General features: G+C 40.0%; 2 protein-coding genes across 2 annotated transcripts in view; one reads left to right on the top strand and one right to left on the bottom strand.

The window, feature by feature from the left end:
• LOC109421132 (MOXD1 homolog 2-like) overlaps nucleotides 1-23,005 on the bottom strand; it is a 404,404-nt gene that overhangs the window by 41,428 nt on the left and 339,971 nt on the right. The window contains exon 9 of the mRNA XM_029875425.2: nucleotides 18,357-18,519. Coding sequence (XP_029731285.1) covers nucleotides 18,357-18,519 — 163 coding nt within the window. The remainder of the gene's footprint in view (nucleotides 1-18,356; nucleotides 18,520-23,005) is intronic.
• LOC134291898 (uncharacterized) lies at nucleotides 13,509-14,545 on the top strand. Its single transcript, XM_062860290.1, has one exon. It carries the CDS (start codon nucleotides 13,605-13,607, stop codon nucleotides 14,469-14,471), a length of 867 nt encoding a protein of 288 aa, XP_062716274.1. The 5' UTR covers nucleotides 13,509-13,604; the 3' UTR covers nucleotides 14,472-14,545.

The following is a 23,005-nucleotide window of genomic DNA, read 5'->3' as shown; positions in this document are numbered from 1 at the left end:
GCTCCGGAGGATTTTTGGCGCGTTACAGAGGCGTTACGCATGCGTTTTCTGGGGATTCGAAGGGTCTGAAGGGCGTTTCATGGGTCTGATGAGGTTTTAGGAAGATTTCGAAGGCATTTCAGAGATCTTCAGAGGATTCTGAACGAGTTTCAGAGGCGTTACGCAGGCGTTATGTAGGCGTTTTCGGAAGTTCCTGAGTATCAGGTGCGCTGCATGGAGTCCGAGGGGATTTTAGTGGGATTTCAAGGGCATTTCAGGTAGCTTCAGAGGATTTTCAACGAGTTTCAGAGAAGAAAGGCGGGTGTTTTTGGGGGTTTCGGAGGGTCTAAGGTACGTTACATGGGTCCAATAGTGTTTAAAGGGGATTTCGAGAGCGTTTCAGGAAGCTTCCACTTGTCAGAACACAGTTGTATGAAGCTGTGTAAGGATGACTTTCATTCAATCATTCAAGCACACAAGTTGTGCATTAGAGTGGGTCATCGTTTATATGGAAAAATGAAAATTCAATGGTATCCCATCAGATCAAAGCTTTTTTGATCCCATTTCAGGACCCAAATAAGTGTGCAAAATTTGAGCATGTCTACGTTTTGCGCATCGCGTTTGAAGTTTGTATGGGGTTTTACATGGGAAAATATACTTTTTTGCATTTCTCTCATAACAAGCTCGAATTTTTCTAAAACCATGTAACCGATAGAGTGAAAACATAGCCTAGGATGTCCTGAAAAACTTTGTCGAAGACCGCGAAGTGATCTGATGCATATGAAAAAAGTTATAGCGTTGACATTGCTTGGCCAAACAGTATGATTTTGTTGCTATTGTTATTCCTTTAGGGTAAACAGGTATAATATGCCCCCCTTAAGGAGAAATGCCAATATATCTTAAACCGGCGCCTTATTCCATCTATTGTCCACTGCAAATCGTTGTTCCTAAAGTCAGCAAAGTGTTGCATGCGAACTTTGCCTTTGGAGGGGCGGCTATGGAAGCTTTGAAACGTTTTTCGAAAACGTTCCAAAATTTGCCTTTTCAAAACAATCGGGGCAATACGCCCCATCAAAAGAAAAACGTCCAGAACCGTGATAAAACTGTCCCAGGGGTTAATTCCACCATATGCTTATCCTATGAGGGTCTTTTAACAAGTGTTTAACTACATAAAAGTTGTAAAATAACACAAGCGAACAGAACTATCTTCGTTTGCAATGAAAGCCAGCCTACAAGAAGTTAAATATTACGCCAAAAGCCTCGATTTCAGACTTTTTGATATTTTTATTGCTTTTCTGTACCAATCTACTAATGGACCAGTTTGATGGCAATTATTCTTCAATATTTAAGATTCCCAATCGATCACGCATGCGAAAAGCGCTTGAATTGCTAGAAAATGAAGGGGGGCGTTTTACCCCGGTGGGGCGCATTATACCCTTTTACCCTACATGTTAAAACATAAACACATGCATGCGGTTCGTTGGTTATAACTATTTTCACAAGCATCGGATCGCTTTGCGGTCTTCAACAAAGTTTTTTCAGAACATCCTAGGCTATCATTTTATAGTATCGGGTAAAAAGTTTCAGACAAACAAGTATGTTTTCCCATACAAAATCTCATACAAATTTCAATTCCAATGCGCAAAGTGTAGACGCAACCGATAGTGCTCAAATTTTGCACAGATACTTAGGACGCGAAACGGAACCAAAAAATCTTTGATCTGAGAAAACGGTTCCGATGACCCACACTATTGTGCATGTAGAGTAGATCAAGAAAGTGTTTAGGAAACCTTAAACAGTCCCGAACGCAAACCCCCCCCCCCTCCCTCATCGCTATCCCCTGAGTACACCTAAACTCCCCTCAACTCCATTCTCTACTTAACTTATTTCCCGTTAACGAACCTCATCCCTAATCTAAAACACTCCAACTGCTCTGAACACAATTAGATTCCATAGGTAACGTTACCTAAATGGAAGAAGCTAAACAGATTTACCTAAATGGATAATGCAGGTTTGGGTGTACCTGTAGCGGATGCAATGCATCCATTGGCGAAGACTTGTTAAAACTGAACACTATGCGTAGATGCATAGCAGGCGGAGGATGGCGTGACTAGGCCAAGCCCTCGTAAATAGTAGGCATCATACTACAATGATGAGGTATTAGGGATGTGCACTGTCATGAGTGAAACTTAATAGGTCTAAGCGGTAACCAGTCGGTAGCGGTGCTCTTACGTGCATGCGTTGTAACCATACCTAGAAGTCTTTGTCCCTTAGTTTGCAAAAAACTAGAAATGTTAAAAGTTCTATGTCAGAAAATGATCGTTTTAGTTTAAAAAAAAAATCGTGTTTAAATTTGACGTTATCCTTTTTTTTGTTTTGAAGCCATTTTCCTATTTTATATGGATCATTCTATGAATCGTTTCAGCCATTTAATAAAGCAGTTTATGAAATTCTGGTATTTCTTATGACTAAGTTTTACAAAAAGAAGTAACCATTCACCAATTTGTCGTGATTACAAATGTCTTCTTCATGCTTTTATGGAATATTGAAAAGTACCCAAGTAACCAGTAAGCATTTAAAATAGCATTCCTGCAGCATTATAGTTGCTCTTATAACAAGGCATTTAATGCTTAATGGCCGTATATACGCCTATAGTGCTACCCAACGGCAGGTTTTGGCAAAATAACGGGCTGTCACCTTCTGGAACGTCGTTTCAAAATGTAACGCTGGTAACGCTTCGTCGCGCAAAACAAAACATTAATAGATTTATGTCTGCTTCTCGATCTCTCGGCATTCCCGCTTCCTCCACACTTCTGCTGATTTAGGTGGTACTTTTTTGCATGTTTTTGTAGTTTTTGGTGTTTGAACTAACGATCTGGTGTTTCCTGAATCATTTATGCTGCTTGAGTTTCTGCTACACGCTCCAGGATAGGCTGCAGCTGTTTCGATGGAAGTGAATGGAAAGCAACTTTAGTTACAATATCCCAAAAATTGTTTTCAAAGAGATATTCTGTTAAGTACAAAGCAATTGCAATACACCAATTCGATTTACCACATAATTCCCACTTCTCAATAATTTAATGATCCGCTAAAGCATCCACCGGTTTGCAACATATTTTTCGAAGAAGTCTTGGACGAAATGAAAAATGATCATTTTTCGATGGCCATGTTACCAATTCAAACCATCTGTGCAATGTTTGCTGCGAAGCTTTTGGATGAGAAAGGGAAAAACGAATATGCAACTCAGATATACAAATTTATCAACAGTGGCATCGACTCTGGTAGAGAGAGACAGCATGCGTTGTCAAACACATAACATATCTCTCATACTTTTTGCTCTTAGCTTTTCATACATACATACATACATACATTTATTTGTTCAACATCATTAAGACAAGACATAATCAACAATAGTACGCCACAATACTCGGTTTGTGGCTGCCGCTCTCCATCCTCGGTCGCGCCCGATGCTCGCCAAGTCACGCTCCACCTGGTCCGCCCATCGTGCTCTCTGCGCTCCACGCCTTCTTGTGCAAACACCAGCTTTGCATGGTTGTTGCCCGGCATTCTTGCAACATGCCCTGCCCACCGTATCCTTCCGGCTTAGGCCGTCTTCTGGATGCTGGTTTCGCCGTAAAGTGCAGCGAGCTCGTTTTTCATCCTTCTCCGCCACACACCGTTCTCCTGCACACCGCCGAAGATCGTTCTTAGCACGCGTCGCTCGAAAACTCCGAGTGCTTGTAGGTCCTCCTCGAGCATGGTCCATGTCTCGTGCCCGTAGAGGATCACCGGTCTTCTAAGCGTTTTGTACATGGTGCATTTGGTGCGTGGGTGAATCTTTTTCGACCGCAGTTTCTTCTGGAGCCCGTAGTAGGCCCGACTTCTGCTGATGATGCGCCTCCGAATTTCACGGCTCACGTTGTTGTCAGCCGTCAGTAAGGATCCGAGGTAGACGAATTCCTCCACCACCTCGAAAGTATCCCCGTCTATCGTAACATTACTACCCAGACGAATCCGATCGTTTTCGGTTCCGCCTACCAGCATGTACTTTGTTTTTGAGGCATTCATCACCAGTCCGACCTTTGCTGCTTCGCGTTTCAGGCGGGTGTACAGCTCTGCCACCGTTCCAAATGTTCTAGCGATAATTTCCATGTCGTCCGCAAAGCACACAAATTGACCGGATTTTGTGAAAATCGTTCCCCGGCTGTTGAGCCCGGCTCGTCGCATCACACCTTCCAGAGCGATGTTGAGGAGTAGGCATGAGAGTCCTTCACCTTGTCGCAGTCCCCGCAGATTCGAATGAACTGGATAGTGCACCCGAAACCCTTACGCAGTTTTGCACACCGTCCATCGTTGCTTTAATCAGTCTAGTCAGCTTTTCAATAGCAGTTAAAGCGCAAAAAGAATGGTTCCAAGCGAAAACACCTCAAGCAGTTTAAATGCTAATCCACAGCCAAAAGCTCTTGAACAGCACAGTTTATGCTAATTCAAGACAGCTATGCATTCGAACTGCTTATGTAGGGCATCGAGCAGTTCAAATGCATAATACGGTCTGCTCTACGGCTTGTTCAAATGCTTAGTGATTACTTGGGTAGTCAATGAATTATTCAGTAATTTTTCATGAATCATTCTTTTTTTATATGTAGAAGTATATTTTCCCAAAAAATCCTATTTTAATAAAATCCATCTTAGTCGCACATAGGGTCTTGGATCGTTTGAGAAGGTGGACCTATTTTGAGCACTTGCTGCTATAACTCAGTCAATTTTTAACCGATTGACTTGATTTTGGGGCACGATTAGATACGTACAGTTTCTAGCCATGCTTAAACATTCATGTCAATCGGTTTGAAAATGACTGAGTTATAGCAGCAAGAGCCCAAAATAGGTCCACCTGCTCAAAGGGTCTCAAACCCTACTATACACCAGATGTGTTCATTGATTTGCATATTAAATTTAATCGAAAGGCAATGCATCTGCAACTCGTGTACATTTAGAGTTTGTTGGCTTGTATTGCACAGCAACAAGTGATAAAATTGCAATGAGCTGTCAAATGAGATCGTTGCAATTTTATTACTTGTTACTGTGTAAACTTACAAGCTAAATGGGGGATTTTATTGTGACGCATGTAAAGTACACCGGGGCAAGATGAAACGCGAAGTCTTGAAATAGATTTCAATACAATTTGGAAATTTATCCTTCGCTAAAAGATTGTTTCAATCAAAAACTATGTGTTATGGCAATCAAATTGTTTGTCAACCCGTTGTTTCATATTACCCCACCCGTTTCAAATTGCTTCGGAGTACATTATGTCATAACAGAAAAGGTGTTGGCAATCTCAAAATAACAGACTAACCCTCCTTTCAGGCCCTTGTATGCATAATATGTAAGTACTATTGATTCATTCCTTCTCAAGGGGCAGTTTATAAGCCACGTAAACTTTTGGAAGGGGAGGGGGTTGTCCTGCGAAAGTCTACGCTCTATACAAATTTTAAAATTTTTGTATTGATAAAAATCTAAAAGGGGGAAGCGGGTTTGAGATTGGACAATTTGTGGTCTATGTGGTTTATGAACAACCCCCAAGGTTCGGACTCTCTGGCCGCGGCATCTTGTACCTTTCAAACATTTAGGGAAATTCCCAAAATATCATACAACTACGTCCATGTATCCGAATCCTACGATGATTCTTCACCCACACCATATATGGACATTCGATTTTGTAACAAGCACACTAATTTTACGTCAACAACGTCTAACAAAAACAGCGAAACAAGCTGGTTGCTACAATCAGGGAAAAATCCAATTAATGTAAACCATAACCACACACTGGCTTCGATGTAGACAAGGCAAGTGCAGCGCAGGCCCTCCATCACTCGATATGTGGGTACATAAAAAAGGAAAAAGCAGTAGTTGCGACCTGTAGGGAAAAAAGTGGAAGGAAGAAAAGAGTTCAGGAGCCTCGACCTTTGAAGACCTGCCTGGTTCAGGTTTTCAAGTAAGCGGGTCACGTTATCCCATCGCTCTATCCTTACACAGGTTTCATACATACGACTGAGGACAAGCAACGAACCGAGCTGTACTCACTTGTCCCGGATACCCTAAGTATTCAAAGTGACTTACGTCATTACAGTGTGCAGAATATACGTTACGACGGATGAGAGAAACCTCTTTTCTTTGTCAGCCCGGAAGAGCATCGACAACTACGTCGACGACGACGACGGTGTTGTGTCGTCGTCTATCTAGTCGGTTCAATCACTCGCATTCTCTAGGATCTACTGCAAAATCGTTTTATCATATCACACTGGCTTTGAAAATGCCGAACTAAAGTACCATCCTGGGAATGGGTTGAAAGGGGACTTCCCAGAAAAAAATATAATCAGTACCCTTTACTTCCAACTATACGAAGCGACACGAGCTTCAGAGAAACCTCATTTTCCTCGAAAGTTTTTTCGCTTCTTCCTCCTGCGCCGGAATCTGAACCACCACGAGAGAAAAAGCTGATTGAAGGAATGATAAAGAATCGATGGAATTTCAGTGTCGCTATTTCTGAACCTCCCAGGTTTATCCTATGTATGCTGATGGTTCCCCCGCTCGCCGAGGCTCACACAAAAGCAACGCAGCTTTTTAAAGCTCCTCCCTGATCCTTTCTTTTGGTTTTACCCGCACTTTTCTAGCTTTTTCTCTAGCTACCCCGAGAGCATGGAAACCGGTTGGTTCAAGCTAAGCACTCATCTAACGTGCCGGATTACCGAAGCGAATCTAGTCGTCGAGGACGACGACGGCGACAGGCAGACAAGGGATGTGAAAATGCGATAGATTTTTTTTTCGTCAACTCCGTTTTGAGAAACTCATAAGCATATAAGCCATTTATTTCACTTGAAATCTTCTGGTGCCGGAATTATTCCGCCGGAACGCAACGAACGGGCTCACACACTTTTTGGCACGGACGGGCGTGTGACTGAGTTTCGGTAAGGCTAGGGTTTTATCAAAGAAATGAAAATCCGGTTGCGATGCACACAATGAAGACGCACGTGGATTTTTTCTTGATTTAATTCAAAGCAAAATAATGGGAATACGATGGCTTCCTACATTTGTATACAATTAGATTTTTGTAAAGGTTTTCGGATGGAAGCTTATGTCATTTTTGGTGAGACGAGTGATTTTATATTTTTTTAGGCATTCTTCAAATTTGAATGAAAACGAAAAAACTTGCTTTGTAAAAATACTACGTACTGTTCTTACATTCCAGCATACACGGAGTTAGAGTATTACCTTTCTTTCACACAGTAATTGATTGAAGGCTATTATTTTAGACATTGGTTCTGTACATACGTTTGCTAACATTTTATTAGAAAACTATTTCCTTTAGATTGGCAAAAACTTATGCCCGTAAGTTATGTAGAGTATGGAACGGAATGATATGCGTAGGTTTTCGGATCTGTCAATGACATGCGGCGAAAAACAGTGCTTTCTCCCGTCATGTGGAACGACCATTATGGAAACTTGTCGGCAGATAAAATAATGGTAGAGAGAGCACTTCGAAGAATTGTTGTACGGTGGAAATGGAAGATTCAAACCTTAACACTGGACGAGGTCAAGACAGCCATTGCAGGGATTGAAGATCAATAAGGCTGTCGAACACCCGGTCTAGCAACTAGTAAGCTGTTGTATCAACTCTTACACCGTATTATATTTTAGACATGATTGGAGGAAGAACTGCTTCCTCATTGGTTGATGCTCTCATTTGCCCTCTATACGAGAAAGGAAATCGACTGGAGTTTGCGAACTACAGAGGGTAACACATCTCAACTCAGCGTACAAAATCTTGACCGTAATCATCATTAGGGTTTTCGTAAGGGCCGACCAGATCGAATGTTTACCCTGCAGCAGATTCTCGATAAATTTTCAAGGTGGAATACGATGCGGTGAAGTGAAATGAGTTATAGCAGATTATGATCAAACATGGTTTTCCGGTGAAGCTGACTAGACTGATTTATGCGACACTTGACGGATTGAAATCAAGTGTACGGAAAAAGAAACAACAGCCACACGTGGCAACATAACCGTGCTCATCATTCTACCATGGGCAGAGAAGAAAACAGAAGGCAGCTCAAAGGCAACCAATTCGATATAGTAGAAAAGTATGTAGTTGGGCGTTGTACGAAGTGAAAGTGCAGAGGTCAATTGCAATCGCTCACGTAGTGCCCTATAGTGACAGAGGTGTCATGATAAAATCAGTATAAGTCGCCAGTATAAGGAAATGACTTCACTAAAGCCTGTATCCGCAATAATCGGGACACAGAAGTACGGCTGTAGCTCTGTAATGAATCGGTAAAATTGGCCAAATAATTAACTGAGAACTCTTTGGTGTATGTTTATTATTTGTGGCAAATTTCATGAAAATCGATGCATTACTTTTAACTGTGGATAAAAAACAAACCGACGCGGTTTTAAGCATTTTGTACAATCATGACCGATTTTCATTCGCATAATAGATTGTTCTTTTACGCTACAGTTCAAAGTTTTGTGATAATAAATATGCAATTTTGTTAGCAGTTATGATACTTATAGAGACACTTTCTGGCAAAACTTCATCAACTTTTATCAATTGGTTTGAAAGCTACTGGTGTGGAAAGAGGTAAGTGTTAGTGAAAATTTTTCGTGTTTTTCATGTGCAATGTTTGCCTATTCATAACTTTTGAATTTCTCTGCCAATTTCCATGAAATTTTCACAGATGTTAGTTGATTATGTGTATATTATGCCTGTAAAATTTGATGATTATTGATATAGTACTTCCAATAGTATAATCGAAACAATAAATGGTGCTGGCTAATTGCTGTCTGGGAGGCTAAAATCACGTTCAGTACCAATACATGTTTCGACTATAAAATTGTTTATAGTGCATCGATTTTTTTTGAAATTTTGTCTATGCAACAGATGTAGATTGAGAGGTTTGTGTTCAAAATTTCAGCCATTTCCTTTGCCAAATTCAAAAGTTATGGTGCTGACAAGCAAAACTAGGGGCTGTACAAAATTCAATGGCGCACATTCTACTCTTTCATTGCTACAACATAAAGTACTGCACCGATTCTCATGAAATTTTGTAGGTGAAATGAACACAACTTAAGATGTTATTAGGCCAAGTTTGAGCAATTTCAATGTATCTATTGCAGAGTTACAGCTGTATTTCTGTGTCCCGATTATTGGGGATACAGGCTTTATCACGCCTAATTATCCCGGGAAAACCACTCCATGCATTATTATTTCACGAATGTTTTTTTGTGATTGAAGAAAGGACATATGTATATGCTGGAGTTGCTTTTATGAGATAAACAAGAATTCTACTTAAAATTTTACCTACAGGGACACCATCAGAAACTTCTTTGGGGATTCTTTTTGGATTCATCGAAAATTTTGTTGGAGTTTTCTGAAATATTCTTGCAGCATTTCTTGGAATACTTTGAGCAAGAATTCATCTAGAGATTCCTCTTAGAATCCATCCCTGCAAGGGTGTCTTTGAAAAACACTCCAGGGATTCCTTCAGAGATTCTTTCAGGAATCTCCACAGGAATGTTCCCTATGATAACTTCGGGAAGCACTCAGGGAATTTATCAAAAATAAATAAATAAATAAAACATTAAAACTGGTTCGAGAGTTCCCTCAGACATACCTTTTAGAATTCCTCCTGATTTTTCTTCAAGAGTTGCTACATATTTTATACATATATTTCTCCAAGAATAACTGCAAACGTGTCCGTGATCCAAAGATTCATTCTTTTAGATTTTCCTCAAAGATCCTCTAGATTCCTCTAGAAAAGCAGATTTTTTCATGAAATTTTTCAGAAATTATAGCTTTTACTCCTCCAAAGGTTCCTTCAGCTATTGTCAGTTATTTGGAAATTTCTCTATAAATTCTTTAGAGATTTTTGTGGAAGTTCTTCCTGAGGTTTCTACAATAGTCATCTGGCATTGCTTTGGTTCAAATCATCCTTCAGCGATTTTTTTGATTTTTTTCTATAATTCTCTGGACAACTGCTGCAAAAATTACTCCAGAATATATTCCCATTTATCATAATCTATTACCATTTTTAGAGAAAAAAAAATCCCAGTTATTCCAGGTAGTACTTCAAAGAATTCCTTCTTTTTGCAACGGTTCCCTAAAGAATCCTTAAGGGAATCTCTTCATAAATTGTATAAGATTTTTTTTCTAAATATTCCTACATATGTGTCTCCAACAGTTCTCTCAAGGTTTCCCTCAGCAAAACCTCCAGGATTAGCGCAGGAATATGTTGAGGGATATCTTCAAACATTTCAATAGTACCTTTATCTGTAATTTTGCAAACTTTTTTAAGTGATTCTTTCAGAAATTCCTGAATGGATTTTTCAGAAATCCTTCCAGAATTTTCTCTATCAGTTTTCATTGGAATTGTTTACAGAGTACTTTTAGAAGTTTCTCAAGATTTTTTTCAGAGAAGTAAGAAGATATCTTAAGGTGTTTGTTCAGGTATTCTCCTAAGCATTTAATGGGCATTCATGCAAGAATTGATTAAAAGATAACTTCAGACATGGCTTCAGAAATGTTTGACCAGGAATTTCTAAAAAAAAAATCTAAGAATATCTTCTCAAATTTCTCAGAGTTTTCAATGAAATTTTTTGAAACATTCCCTCAGAGGTTTTTTGCAAATACCTTCAAAGGTTCCTTAAAATCAGTTATTTTTGAGCATTTTCTGGAAGAACTTTAAGAAAAATCCAGAAGGAAAAACTGAACAAATTTTGTGGGGATCTTTTAAGACATCCTAGTAGGTATTTTTAATGGATCTGTATGAGCAATATTTTTCAAAGAATTCTTTGAGAAAACCTGGAAATAATTCACCGAAGCAATCTTTATAGGATTTTTTTTTGAAAAACTTCTGAAACGCTCCGTGGGGGTACTTTTGAAGAAATCCCTTGCTGCAATTCCTGAAAAAATCCCTCAAATTGTGAAGAAATCTCTGTAGAAGGAATCCTATCAGGAATTCCTGAAAGAAACCTTGAAGGAATTTCTTAAGAAATCCTTGTAGGAATCTAAGGAAACACTTTTTGCAGAACATCAGAGAAATCCAAAACTAATTCTTTAAAGAATCCTAGGAAGAATGTCTTACAAAATTTTCTGGGAAAATACCTGGAGAAACTTCTCGAGAAACCGTGGAATTCATAGAAGAACCAAAAAGTGAGAGATTTATAGGATTACTCCTAAAGAAATCCTTTCATAAAATTCTTGGAAGATTTTCCAAAAGTATTCCCGTTGAAATTTTTGTCGAATGTCATGAAAAAAAAATCCTGTAGAAATACTTGAAGGAATGCGTAGAAAAGCGCTTGCAAAGATCTTTTCAAAAATTCTGAGATTCCGTATAAAATGCTCTGTATGAATTGCTTTAGAAAACTTTGGAAGAATTCTTCCCCGAATCACTGAAGAAGAAATTATGGATGATGAAGAAATTTCTAGACACAATCATGTGGGAATTTTTAATGGAATCCTTAGAGCAATCCCTGATTAAATCTTTAGTGAACTTAAGAAATTCCTGAACAAGTTCCTGAAGAAACATCCCAAAAATCGCCGAGGGAATTTTTTGAAATAAACCTTGCTAAATTTTAAGAATCAAAGATCAAAGAATTTCTGGAATAATCTGATCAATTGATTATGGAAGAAATTTATAGAAGAATATCTTGGATTTGGAATCCTTGAGCAATTTTTTGAAGGAATCCATTTCGGAATTTTTGAAGGACATTTTTAAAAGAAATCTTGGTAAAAATTACTGGAAAAGTCTGTGGAAGATTTTCTAAAGAAATTTCTGGAAGAACCTTTGATTTTCTTTAAGATTAGATGAAAGCATTTCCGAAGAAATCCGTGAATGAATTTCGATAAAAATTCTCGTACGGATTTGGAAGCTTTTTTAGAGGAATGTTTGGAGGAATTTCTGAAGGATTAAGAGGTTTCCTGTGGTTATCAGGGGATTCCAAGCGAAGTTTCAGGGGGTCTCAGAAGTGTTTCAGGAGATCTCAGTGTCATTGAAGGGGTTCTCAGGGAGTTCCAAAGGGTAGCAAGGGTATTTCAGCAGGTCTAAGATGCGTTTCAAGGCTTCTAAGGGGGTTTGAACAGGGAAAATAGGGGTCTGGTAGGAGTTTCAGGGGTTTCTCGGGAGTTTCTGGGGTTCTCAGGGGGAGTTCCAGGGGGTCGGAGAGTCATGGGGTTAAAGAGGGATTTTAAGAGAGATCCAGGGGAGTTCTTGGAGGTCCCAGGGGGCGTTAAATGGGGTCTCAGATTCATTTCAGGAAGTTTCAGGGAGTTTCAGGGGCGTTTCAGAGATTTTTAGGGGGTTTGAGGGACATATCAAGAGGTTTCATGGGTGTTCAGAGGGACGAAGAACATCTGAATGACTCAAATTTGTTCTACGTGGTTTACGTACAGACCTTTACCCAAGCAACACACATGTCGTATGAGAGTTACGGCAGTGCAAGTTTTGGTTGTATATAAGTTAATATGACGTTATTCTAGCGTTGAGTTAAAATAACGTCTAACTAACATCTATTTAATCAAAACTTGCACTGCCTTAACTCTTATATTACATGCGTGTTACTTGGGTACTTGATTACTATACGTCAAATAGACCGTTACCGTTAGCATGGAAACCACTAAGCTTTGTAACACCCCTTTATTGTAAGAAGGAGGAATCCTAAGACTTCCGGCTTTTGAGAAATTAGCATAGCCCTAGGCATAGCCTGTGACCCCAGTTTGGAAACCTCTGAGCGTTACAACGCCATTTTATTGCAATTAGTGCTCCTTGAGATCCAGAATTCAAAAAGCATTGACAGCTCCTCCTAGGAGTTTCGGTTCTTGCGAAATTACTATAGCTCGTAATTCAAGTTTGATAATCACTAAGCTTTGCAGCACCAATTTATTGTGTTGAGTGCTCCTTAAGACTTTTTCAAAGGAATTGCGATGGAATTTTATGTATGGCGGAATTTCAGAAGGAAAACCGAAAAGACTTCTTAAAGGAGTTCTTAAATTAATTTTTGGGATAATCTAGAATTGGTTAAAAAAAAAAAAAAAAAAACAAAATAAATTCCTAGAGATTTTCAAGAGTTTTTGAAAAATTCCTGGAAATTTTTTTCTTGAAATTATCGATTAATTTCTGAGATTATCCAGAAATCCAGGATTCCAAAATTATTCCTTCGATAAATTTTCTGAATAAATCTCTTCAGGATTTCTGAAGAATTCATGGTGGACTTTCTAAAACAATTCATGTAAGATTCTCTAAAATAATCTTTTTAAAAATTTTGGAGGAATATCCTATGAAATTAAGGACAAACGTCTTGAAATCCCGCTTCAACAGTGCATCAGAACTTCAGACGCACAAATCTCAAGAAGCAGCTTAGTAGCTAGTAACACTTCTATAATACTATGAAACAATCATAACACTCTAGATCCATTGCAAGACATAAGATATGTATCGTTTATGGGAAAGGTTCCTGCGAGCACAAAGTACCTCAGTTGACAAGCGCCCTTCGTTCGCGACAGACATTCCTTCTCAACGCTCTCGTGCGTCAGTTTCTCTTTCTGTGGCGAATAAATTTTGTATCGCTGCAAGATGTCTTCGCACAGAAAAAATACCCTAGTCGTGGACTTCGGCGTATTACCGAAGCGACCCGGCTTACAACAAGTGGAAAAATTCCTTAAAGATTTCATCAAAGTTGACCTGGCTGATGTGAGAAACATCCAGCTCCACAACATCAAAAACTCTTTGTTCATTGAGATGAACGATGCAGGCGTAGCCCCACGGCTACAAAAGCAGCACCACCTACAGCACTATTTCACGATCGAAGGAATGAGATACTACATTCCAGTATACGTGGATTGTCCCACTACTACTGTCCGAGTCCACGATCTGCCACCTCAAATGGACAACGATGTCATCTCCGACCATTTGCAGCAGTACGGGAAAGTGATCTCCATACAAAATGAAGTGTGGAAGAACTATTTCTCGGGGATACCGAACGGCGTGAGAATTGTTCGTATGCGGTTGGATAAAGCAATACCATCGCATATTGTGGTAAACAGCCATAGCACATACGTTAGTCGTGCGAACAAAAGCAATCAAACGACGGCTCGTCGCACCAAGAAGCAGCCACACACAACATCATCCGACTTGGCTCATGAACACGATACCGACCAGATCAACAACGACATCGAAGACAACGAATTACCGTCCGCGGCGACTCAAATTGAAAGCGACGATGACCACAGCGACGACGAGAATGTCAACAACAACGACCACGGATGGAAGAACGAGAACGGTGGAACGACAGAAAGTATCGATAATGATTCAGCGAAGCGGCGGTTGTCAACCGAGTCGAATGGAACAAAGGAAGAAAATAGAGCAAAACGATCATGCAATCCGTGCACCCAGAAATCCGATCCAGAATGGAAAATGATCACAAGATCGAAGAAGAAGTGACGTTGTAAACATTAAAATTTTACGACACGAATGCACCTTCGGTGTAAAGTGTCGCTAATTAAAGTAAATAAATAAATAAACAAAGTACCTTCAAGTGTTTAAAAAGCGATTTGTGTTTTTAACCTCTGGCAACACTGGTCAAATTAAACGAAATCGATCTCATTTGCTCTCAAATAACAGTTTTCATTGTTCAGCAAAGTTGGACAATTGTACGGCATTTCCCCGAAAACTAGTTCCCCGAATGAAGTTTCCCCGAAAAACGATTCCCCCAATGAACCGTTTCCCCGAAATATGTATTAAACTATTTTCAAAGCTGTTTTCTGATAAGTTTCCTGATAAAAACGATGTGGCCGAATCAGTCATTGGAACGAAAAGGTAGGCTGGGCCAATGCGCCCGGAGGGGGAGGGGTGGGATCTGAGATGATCAAAAATGAGTCTACGTACTTCATGGACAGCGCCTTAGCTTGCATGAGACACAAAAACTTGATAGTCGGCCAACTGACCATTCGTGGCGCTCGCATCGATTTTGTTCGAGTTTGACGTTTGCCCACTACCGCCACCTAGTTGATGGTTAGCGGTTCTTTTAGCATTAGGCGAATACGTTTCTGTGACTATGATTTGAATCCAAAAATGTTCGAAGTGTTACGTCTGTTTGTCTGTGTTTTTGGTATTATGAGCACCCTGGATTTTCCCTTGGGTCATTTTTCAAGACAAAATAATAATACGGATGTTTGAATGACGTTTGCTCTTCTTCTGAACAAAGGTCGTTTTTTTTTCGTTTGTTCTGATAGAAAATGAAAGGGCTTTCAACTCAAAACACGCTCATCAGAGATTATCCCTTCTTCGATTCATAGACTGTTCTTTCGAGTGTTGTTCAATATTCAATCGCTGAAATCGCCCTTAAAACATATAATACCTTTGAAAGGAGTCATCGAGGTTGAGGTAATCTGCTAAAGATCATAATCGGCATAAAAGATGTAGGTTAGCTGTAAGGGGCTGTCCATTAATTACGTAAGGGAATTTTTGCGATTTTTCGACACCCCCTTCCCTCCCTTGTAAGATTTTTTGTATGAGAACCCAAAAATTTTTGTATGGCGCGTAAGATTTCTCAAACCCCCCTCCCCCCATAAACCCTTACGTAATTAATGGACGGCCTCTTAACACGTGCGATACGGAAAATGTAAGGTATGATCACAGAGAACAGACATCCAAGTCCAGTTCCGAAACTGTGTAAGGAATTTAACGGCCATTTGAAATCGGCAATACAAGTGGCAACATCGTGGCGCTGCAATCGGTTAATTTCCCATACTAATTTAATTCACCACTTTCATTTCATCACTGACTGTGGCAATATGGTGTTTGCTGGCGTTAGTGTTTTCATCGTGTATTGGTTTGCAACCTCATTTAAGTAAAGATTCAAATCCTTACACAATTTTCAGAATGAAATTTGTTCTAGCCTGGATGTCTGTTCTCTGTGGTATGATTGCTTTAAAAGAAAGTCACAGCACAATTATTATATATAGCCAAACTTTACTGAATTAACATTTGGAATCGTTTATGTTGAAAGAAGGGAAAATCTCTGATGGAGATTCATACTATAACGCCCATAGACACTAAAACAGTTTGACACCTAAGAACAAAACATCAACATTAAATATACCAGCTAATTTGACTGGTACTTCTGGCGATAAATTCTACAGGTCAACTTGAAAGAACAGCCTATGCTTGAAAGAAGGAAAATTTATTATGAAAAGGTTATCAATCAGGTGAAGACACTAGGTCGATGCCCATTCGGTCTACTGATCACCATTCAGCTTAACCCTCCTAAGATGTTACGCTAGACAACTAAAAGACCTATGGACATTTACCAATACTTCCTACCTCATCGTTTAAACCCTGTGGATGACGCTATTATTGCCATAAAACTTCAAAATCTAGGTTCCACCCGTGCACATATATCCACATTAGAGATGGTCGGGTTTCGGGTTTCCAAACCCGAAACCCGACCCGAACCCGAACCCGACGGGTACGGGTCGGGTTCGGGTTTGAAAATAAAAAAAAAAACGGGTTCGGGTCGGGTCCGGGTTTCAAAAATATCAAAACTTTCGGGTACGGGTCGGGTCGGGTTTGAATAACGTCGGGTTCAAGTCGGGTTTGGGTACCAGTGTAGATAATTTGGTACTCAAAAAATGCTTTATTTGCCATGCAAGTTACATTTAATAATTATTTTTGAACTCGGGTTTTGGTCGGGTTTCTTAAGAAATATTTTTCTCGGGTTCGGGTCGGGTTCGGGTTTGACCGCCGAAAATTTTTCGGGTTCGGGTCGGGTCCGGGTTTGACGAAAAAAATTTTCTCGGGTTCGGGTCGGGTACGGGTTTTGAAATCAAAAATTTTTCGGGTACGGGTCGGGTTCGGGTCTGTCAAATCTGAAACCCGACCATCTCTAATCCACATATAGTAGACTCTCTCATTGACCTGAAGTTTCCGTGCAAGGCATTAGGACATCGGTGAGCTGGATGTATGTATAGTGAGATGATACATTCTCCACTTAATTATCATACCTCGCAATAAATATTACAAAAGCCAAAGTTTTGCCCAAAATAACGTGTGAACGAAAAGTAATGTTTAGTTAACCTTATTGGGCTCATGATGACCCAGACAGGTTACGCTGAGCGTACGCAGCGTTGTGTGCTTCAGCTAAGAAGGTTAAATGGCAGATCACATACACTTTTCGGAGAAACAATACATTCGGGGAAACATTTTTCGGGGAAATGGTACACTCGGGGAAAAAACATTCGGGGAAACTTAATTCGGGGAACTGGTTTTCGGGGAAATGTCGTACAATCAAGTTGGACAAAATGTAAAAAGACACGATGCGATGAAATATTCTTTCAAAACCAATTGACAATACAATTAATTCGCTATCACTTGTAGTTGGTGAGCACAAATACAGGTGTGGTGAACATTGACATTTAGGCCGAAAGAAAGATGGAATTTAAAAAAAAGAACAGTGTTGACGGTGTGTGCTCTGATTCATTTTGACTTTCTATTCTGAAGAATTACAGCTTATTCTGTAGCTTAAATGGAAAGTGCCCGTCTATCGTATACGGAGTTGTGGGTTTCAATCCCACTAAAAAGTTTTTCGCAGTTTTATCTATTAACAACATTCTGAGCCTTCTACTTACAAGTTTTTCAGTATCTTTTGGACACATCAACACATTTTATGCACGCCAATTAAGGAGAGCTACACAGAATACAAACATGGCTACCACAATGACCGACTTAGTCCCCTACTCACGTTTTCAAGAGCAACAATCTTGAAAATTCGTAAACAAATGTTCTCGATTTGGAGAAGCCGCCTCTTTTGCAAGTGAGCAAAGCCAGGATAAACAAGTGCGGCTTGATTCGATGTTTCGTTCATCAGATTTGTGCCTCTAAAGTTTGTATGCAAAATGGTAATGGGATTACTTGATGTTTCACCTCAAGGACAACAAAAATAATTGTAATGTAAAAAGCAAAGGATTATAGGGTCAACCAAGATATGGGGCTGTCCATAAACCACGTCGAATGATCACGTGGTTTATGGACGGCTCCTATTGAGATTTATTTCAAGCCTTCTTGGAAAGTGATTTCTTCAAGACTAAAGATATATGATTCATTTGAACGGAAGTGTGAAAAAGGAAACGTTAGCCACATAGTCCCTTTCGACACATTCCTGCATTGTTCTTGATCCAATTTCAACCCAGAGAAATTTTCGGCAACCGCATATCTTCCCACCTCCATCACATCCCACATCAACCCAGGTGGGCGAACCGTAAATATTTCCGGTCTCATAATTCCGTCACCCATATAGGAACATATGAACGAAAACATGCTCGAACTTACCGGCAGCATCTGATTGGCCCAGCACATCGGCTTGAAGGATCCCAGCCGGGTCACGTACTGGAAGTTTTCGAACTGGTTGGCCCAATCGTACGAGGTGAGCCGCTTCTCCAGGGTCATTCCGGCCAGCTCCGGAGGTGACGATATTTCCACCGGATTGGAACCGCTGAAACACGAACAGAGAAAGTCAAACATGTTAGTGCGGGGGGAGTTGTAGGCACAGGTACATTTCCGTTGTCGTTGACGTCGTCGTCTAACCGCGCGCGCCATCATCGTTCATTACCGGGAACCCAAAAATTGGTGAACCATGACTGGCGGTGGCCAGTAGTACCGCATTATTGGTGGTTAGCTCGTTTTGCGGTTTGACGACAAAATGTATAACAATCGCGTGTGACACGGTCCCGGTTGTTGGGATCATGAATGGACTGGGGGGACAATATGTGCTATCTCTGAGATTGAACACAAAAGGATATGAACGAGTTGCAACCGCAGGCAATCGCCACCCACGACCGCCTAAATCAACCGCTAGGTTCAGTGGAAAATGGTGCGCTTTTTGTGCGTAGTTACCTACACAGTTGGGTGGGTTGAACGGCTCGAGGAATTTATGCCAATGCCTAGTAAATTCGTGTTAGTAAATGTAAGATATGAAACCTCAGTAATTTCAATGACAACAAGCAACATAGATTAGTAACAAATCTACGCTATGAACACCATGAATTGATTTAGTTTTGTTGGTGTTATAAGAAAGTACATAAGGACTGTTCATTAATGAAAGTGGACACCTGTTTTTCAATAGAAAATATTTATTTTCGAACAAATTCATAAGTTTATTTTTTATTTAATACAATCAACATAAATGTGGCCGAATTCACGAGAGTTTGAACATTTACTTCGCATTTCTGAAGAACGCTCGGACTTTCCTCTTGATACCTCCTATTAGATTCTGCACAACTTTCTCCGTAACATTTCGTTGTGCCGCAGACCAAATTTTCTTGAAGCAATCAACAGAGCTTGCTTCTCTTCCATCTTTCTTGAGATGCCGCTTCATTATTGTCCAGTATCTTTTCACAGGACGCAGTTCAGAGAAGTTTGGTGGATTTTGCCATTTTTCGACAAAATCGATTTTTTCCGTCTTGAGCATCTCTAGTGTAGAAGAAACGTAATGAGCGGATGCCAGATCCGGCCAAACAATGGAGGATCCGTATGTTTTCGTTATATGGGTAGAAGTCGTTTTTTGATGCATTCCTTTATGTTATTTTCACCGTTAATTGCTCCTGTTGTGAAATACGAAGAACTGTTTAAGCCGCATGAACAATTGACTTGCCACACCTAAAACTTTTTCCTAAATTTTTCGGTTCTGATGTACCCTACATCATCCAGTACATCTGTCCTCTGCTCAGCGTTGACAAATTGCGGTACCGGAAGTGATACTAGTACACAATTCTCAAAACGACACCTTTTTGGAACACCATTTGTGCAGAATTTATCTGGTAGTCGCTAAGCTAATCCAACCCATCGCTCAAATTTTCTCACTTTTTTCGTTTTCTTTGAATGTGTTGCCGAAGTGAACAATGTTTTAACACACTGAGCAAAAATTCACAATTTTTTGTTTAGTTTTAACTCTAAACTATTGGTAAACAGATGTCCACTTTCTTTAATGAACAGTCCTTACATCGACAATCGTTTGCTGACTAATTTTCTTTAGATTAGTTTGTCGTCGTGGTATACACGTGTGACAAAAGTAGTCTATAGCAATAGTTCTGAACGACATTCAATTTCTCAACTTTGGTTCAACTGTGCACTGTCTTAACTACCAAAACCCAGCACATAATTAACCGTTCTTAAGTCTACCTTACAATTAGCTGCTCCAAAACCCCTTGTGTTGACTGTCAAGTTCCCATCCAAGATTACGCAAATTTTATTTCAAGTGGTAGAGATATACCAAAAAAGAAACGAGCTAGCTGAAAGAAAGCATACCTACTTCTGCTACCCGCGCAAAGTTTTTGGGTCAATCTCATTAAGTTTACAGCGAACGTTACTTGAACTTTGTGCAACAGCAACGGCAGCAGAAGCAGCAGAAGCCCCGACAAAATCGCGCGCTAATGCACCTACCTCAACTCTTTTTCGGAACACGGGGGATAAAACTTTTCGACACAAAAGAATTTTTATCCTGGGTTGAGTCCTTTATCTTACGATCCTCGGCTTTGGCTCTGCCGCTCGTAATGTCGTTGTTTAGGGAAGAATTGCGTTTCATCTTTTGAAAAGTTACAAGAAGGTACCTTCGAAATTTGCTCTCTTCTTCGTCGAAATTTCTCGTTCGTGAATATGTACTCTCCTCTGAGTGTAACGATGGTTTCCAAGTAGCTTCACCCTTGGCGGGCGTCGTCGTTTCGGTCGTCGCCATCATTGTCATCGCCATCTAGCAGCGCTCGTCGCCAACCACTTCATGATACAATTAATTCAAAGATTTTAATTAATTCGGAGTTGGATTACAGCTTCTGCTACTTCTGCACTCACAACAACATCGTTGAAAGTTTAATCCCTTCCACAGCCGCTTATCCACGAACCCTCGATTTGTTTTTTGTTCGTCCAGCGCTGATCCCTCCCGCTCTGGAGTGGAAGAAAAATGAGACAGACATTAACGATTATTCCCTGGCAGTCCTGGCACTTTTCCCTTTCGACAAACATGGGGTTTCACCTTAATCTCGAGTCAGTCCCAATTAATCTGCCAGCCAGCAGCTGCTTTCAGCCGCTAAAACATGCAAACGTAAATCCAAAACAGTAATGATGCCACAAATAAACTGAGACATTCGTGAAAAGTCCACCACCCACACCCTTTTCCATTGCTTTAATGCTGCGCGAAAAAAGTTATAATTTCTCACCCCTCCGTCAATGGCAAACGTAATGAATTACATTTAATCTGCCCGGAAAGAAGTTGAACCGCGCGCGACAAGAGAGTCAACTTTAGATTCCCTGTTTCCCTGCCCGGGGAAATTCGCACCATCAAGATTCTCCTCGATTTCGGCTGGGGTGAAAGTGTCGGCAAGCGAAAATCTAATAAATTACTTTCCAAAACAATATATTCTCGTTGTATTTTGCCGGAACTCATGCGGGGCGAGGAGCAGGTGGGAGGTAAGACAAGTTGATACATTTTGACTTGGCTATTCAAAGTTCGCAATGTCTAACCAAGGGGGATGAAGATTTGACACGCGATGAGATCCAAGGATGTTTCATACGAGTTTTTGGCATTTCACTTTTGAGTTACGAGACAACCAAGAAGAATGGCTAAAATGTAGACGATCCTAATCCAAAACTGATGCTCCAAGTTTTGAACTTGCAATTCCACAGACCAAGATGAACTAAGCATTAGTTGAAACTACATGTTGGCATTCTTTGTCGTACATTAACCAAATAAAAGCACGTGTTCGACGAACAAGTTGAAATTTAAATTGAGATAATAAATCCACGTGGTTCTATGGGAATCGAACATACAACTTTCAATTTGCTAGCGCTTCTTATTCCTTCAAGCCAGGGAGCCACTTGATTGTCTTCCTCACCTATTGTAATAGAACTGATCCAAGGTTTGCTTCTGTTAACACGGAAGTGATCAAATGAACTTCTTACACTGTTGTGTACCCATTCTGGGTATGACGATCGAAGTAACATTTGGATATCCAATTAGTCTTGAGGAAGTTTTTAAAAATGTAGACGATCCTAATCCAAAACTGATGCTCCAAGTTTTGAACTTGCAATTCCACAGACCAAGATGAACTAAGCATTAGTTGAAACTACATGTTGGCATTCTTTGTCGTACATTAACCAAATAAAAGCACGTGTTCGACGAACAAGTTGAAATTTAAATTGAGATAATAAATCCACGTGGTTCTATGGGAATCGAACATACAACATACAACTTTCAATTTGCTAGCGCTTCTTATTCCTTCAAGCCAGGGAGCCACTTGATTGTCTTCCTCACCTATTGTAATAGAACTGATCCAAGGTTTGCTTCTGTTAACACGGAAGTGATCAAATGAACTTCTTACACTGTTGTGTACCCATTCTGGGTATGACGATCGAAGTAACATTTGGATATCCAATTAGTCTTGAGGAAGTTTTTAAAAATGTAGACGATCCTAATCCAAAACTGATGCTCCAAGTTTTGAACTTGCAATTCCACAGACCAAGATGAACTAAGCATTAGTTGAAACTACATGTTGGCATTCTTTGTCGTACATTAACCAAATAAAAGCACGTGTTCGACGAACAAGTTGAAATTTAAATTGAGATAATAAATCCACGTGGTTCTATGGGAATCGAACATACAACATACAACTTTCAATTTGCTAGCGCTTCTTATTCCTTCAAGCCAGGGAGCCACTTGATTGTCTTCCTCACCTATTGTAATAGAACTGATCCAAGGTTTGCTTCTGTTAACACGGAAGTGATCAAATGAACTTCTTACACTGTTGTGTACCCATTCTGGGTATGACGATCGAAGTAACATTTGGATATCCAATTAGTCTTGAGGAAGTTTTTAGAACCGTAATTGAACCTTATTCCTTCTATTTTGGTTCCATGACGGTTTTAAGAACCCTTTCTAATCTATTTGACTAAAATTTTTACTTTGGTAAGGTTGCCAAACAAGGACGTGT

This window comes from Aedes albopictus, chromosome 3 (genome assembly GCF_035046485.1).
Source record: "Aedes albopictus strain Foshan chromosome 3, AalbF5, whole genome shotgun sequence".
Lineage (NCBI taxonomy): Eukaryota > Metazoa > Arthropoda > Insecta > Diptera > Culicidae > Aedes > Aedes albopictus.
This window is presented reverse-complemented; position numbering and strand designations above follow the sequence as displayed.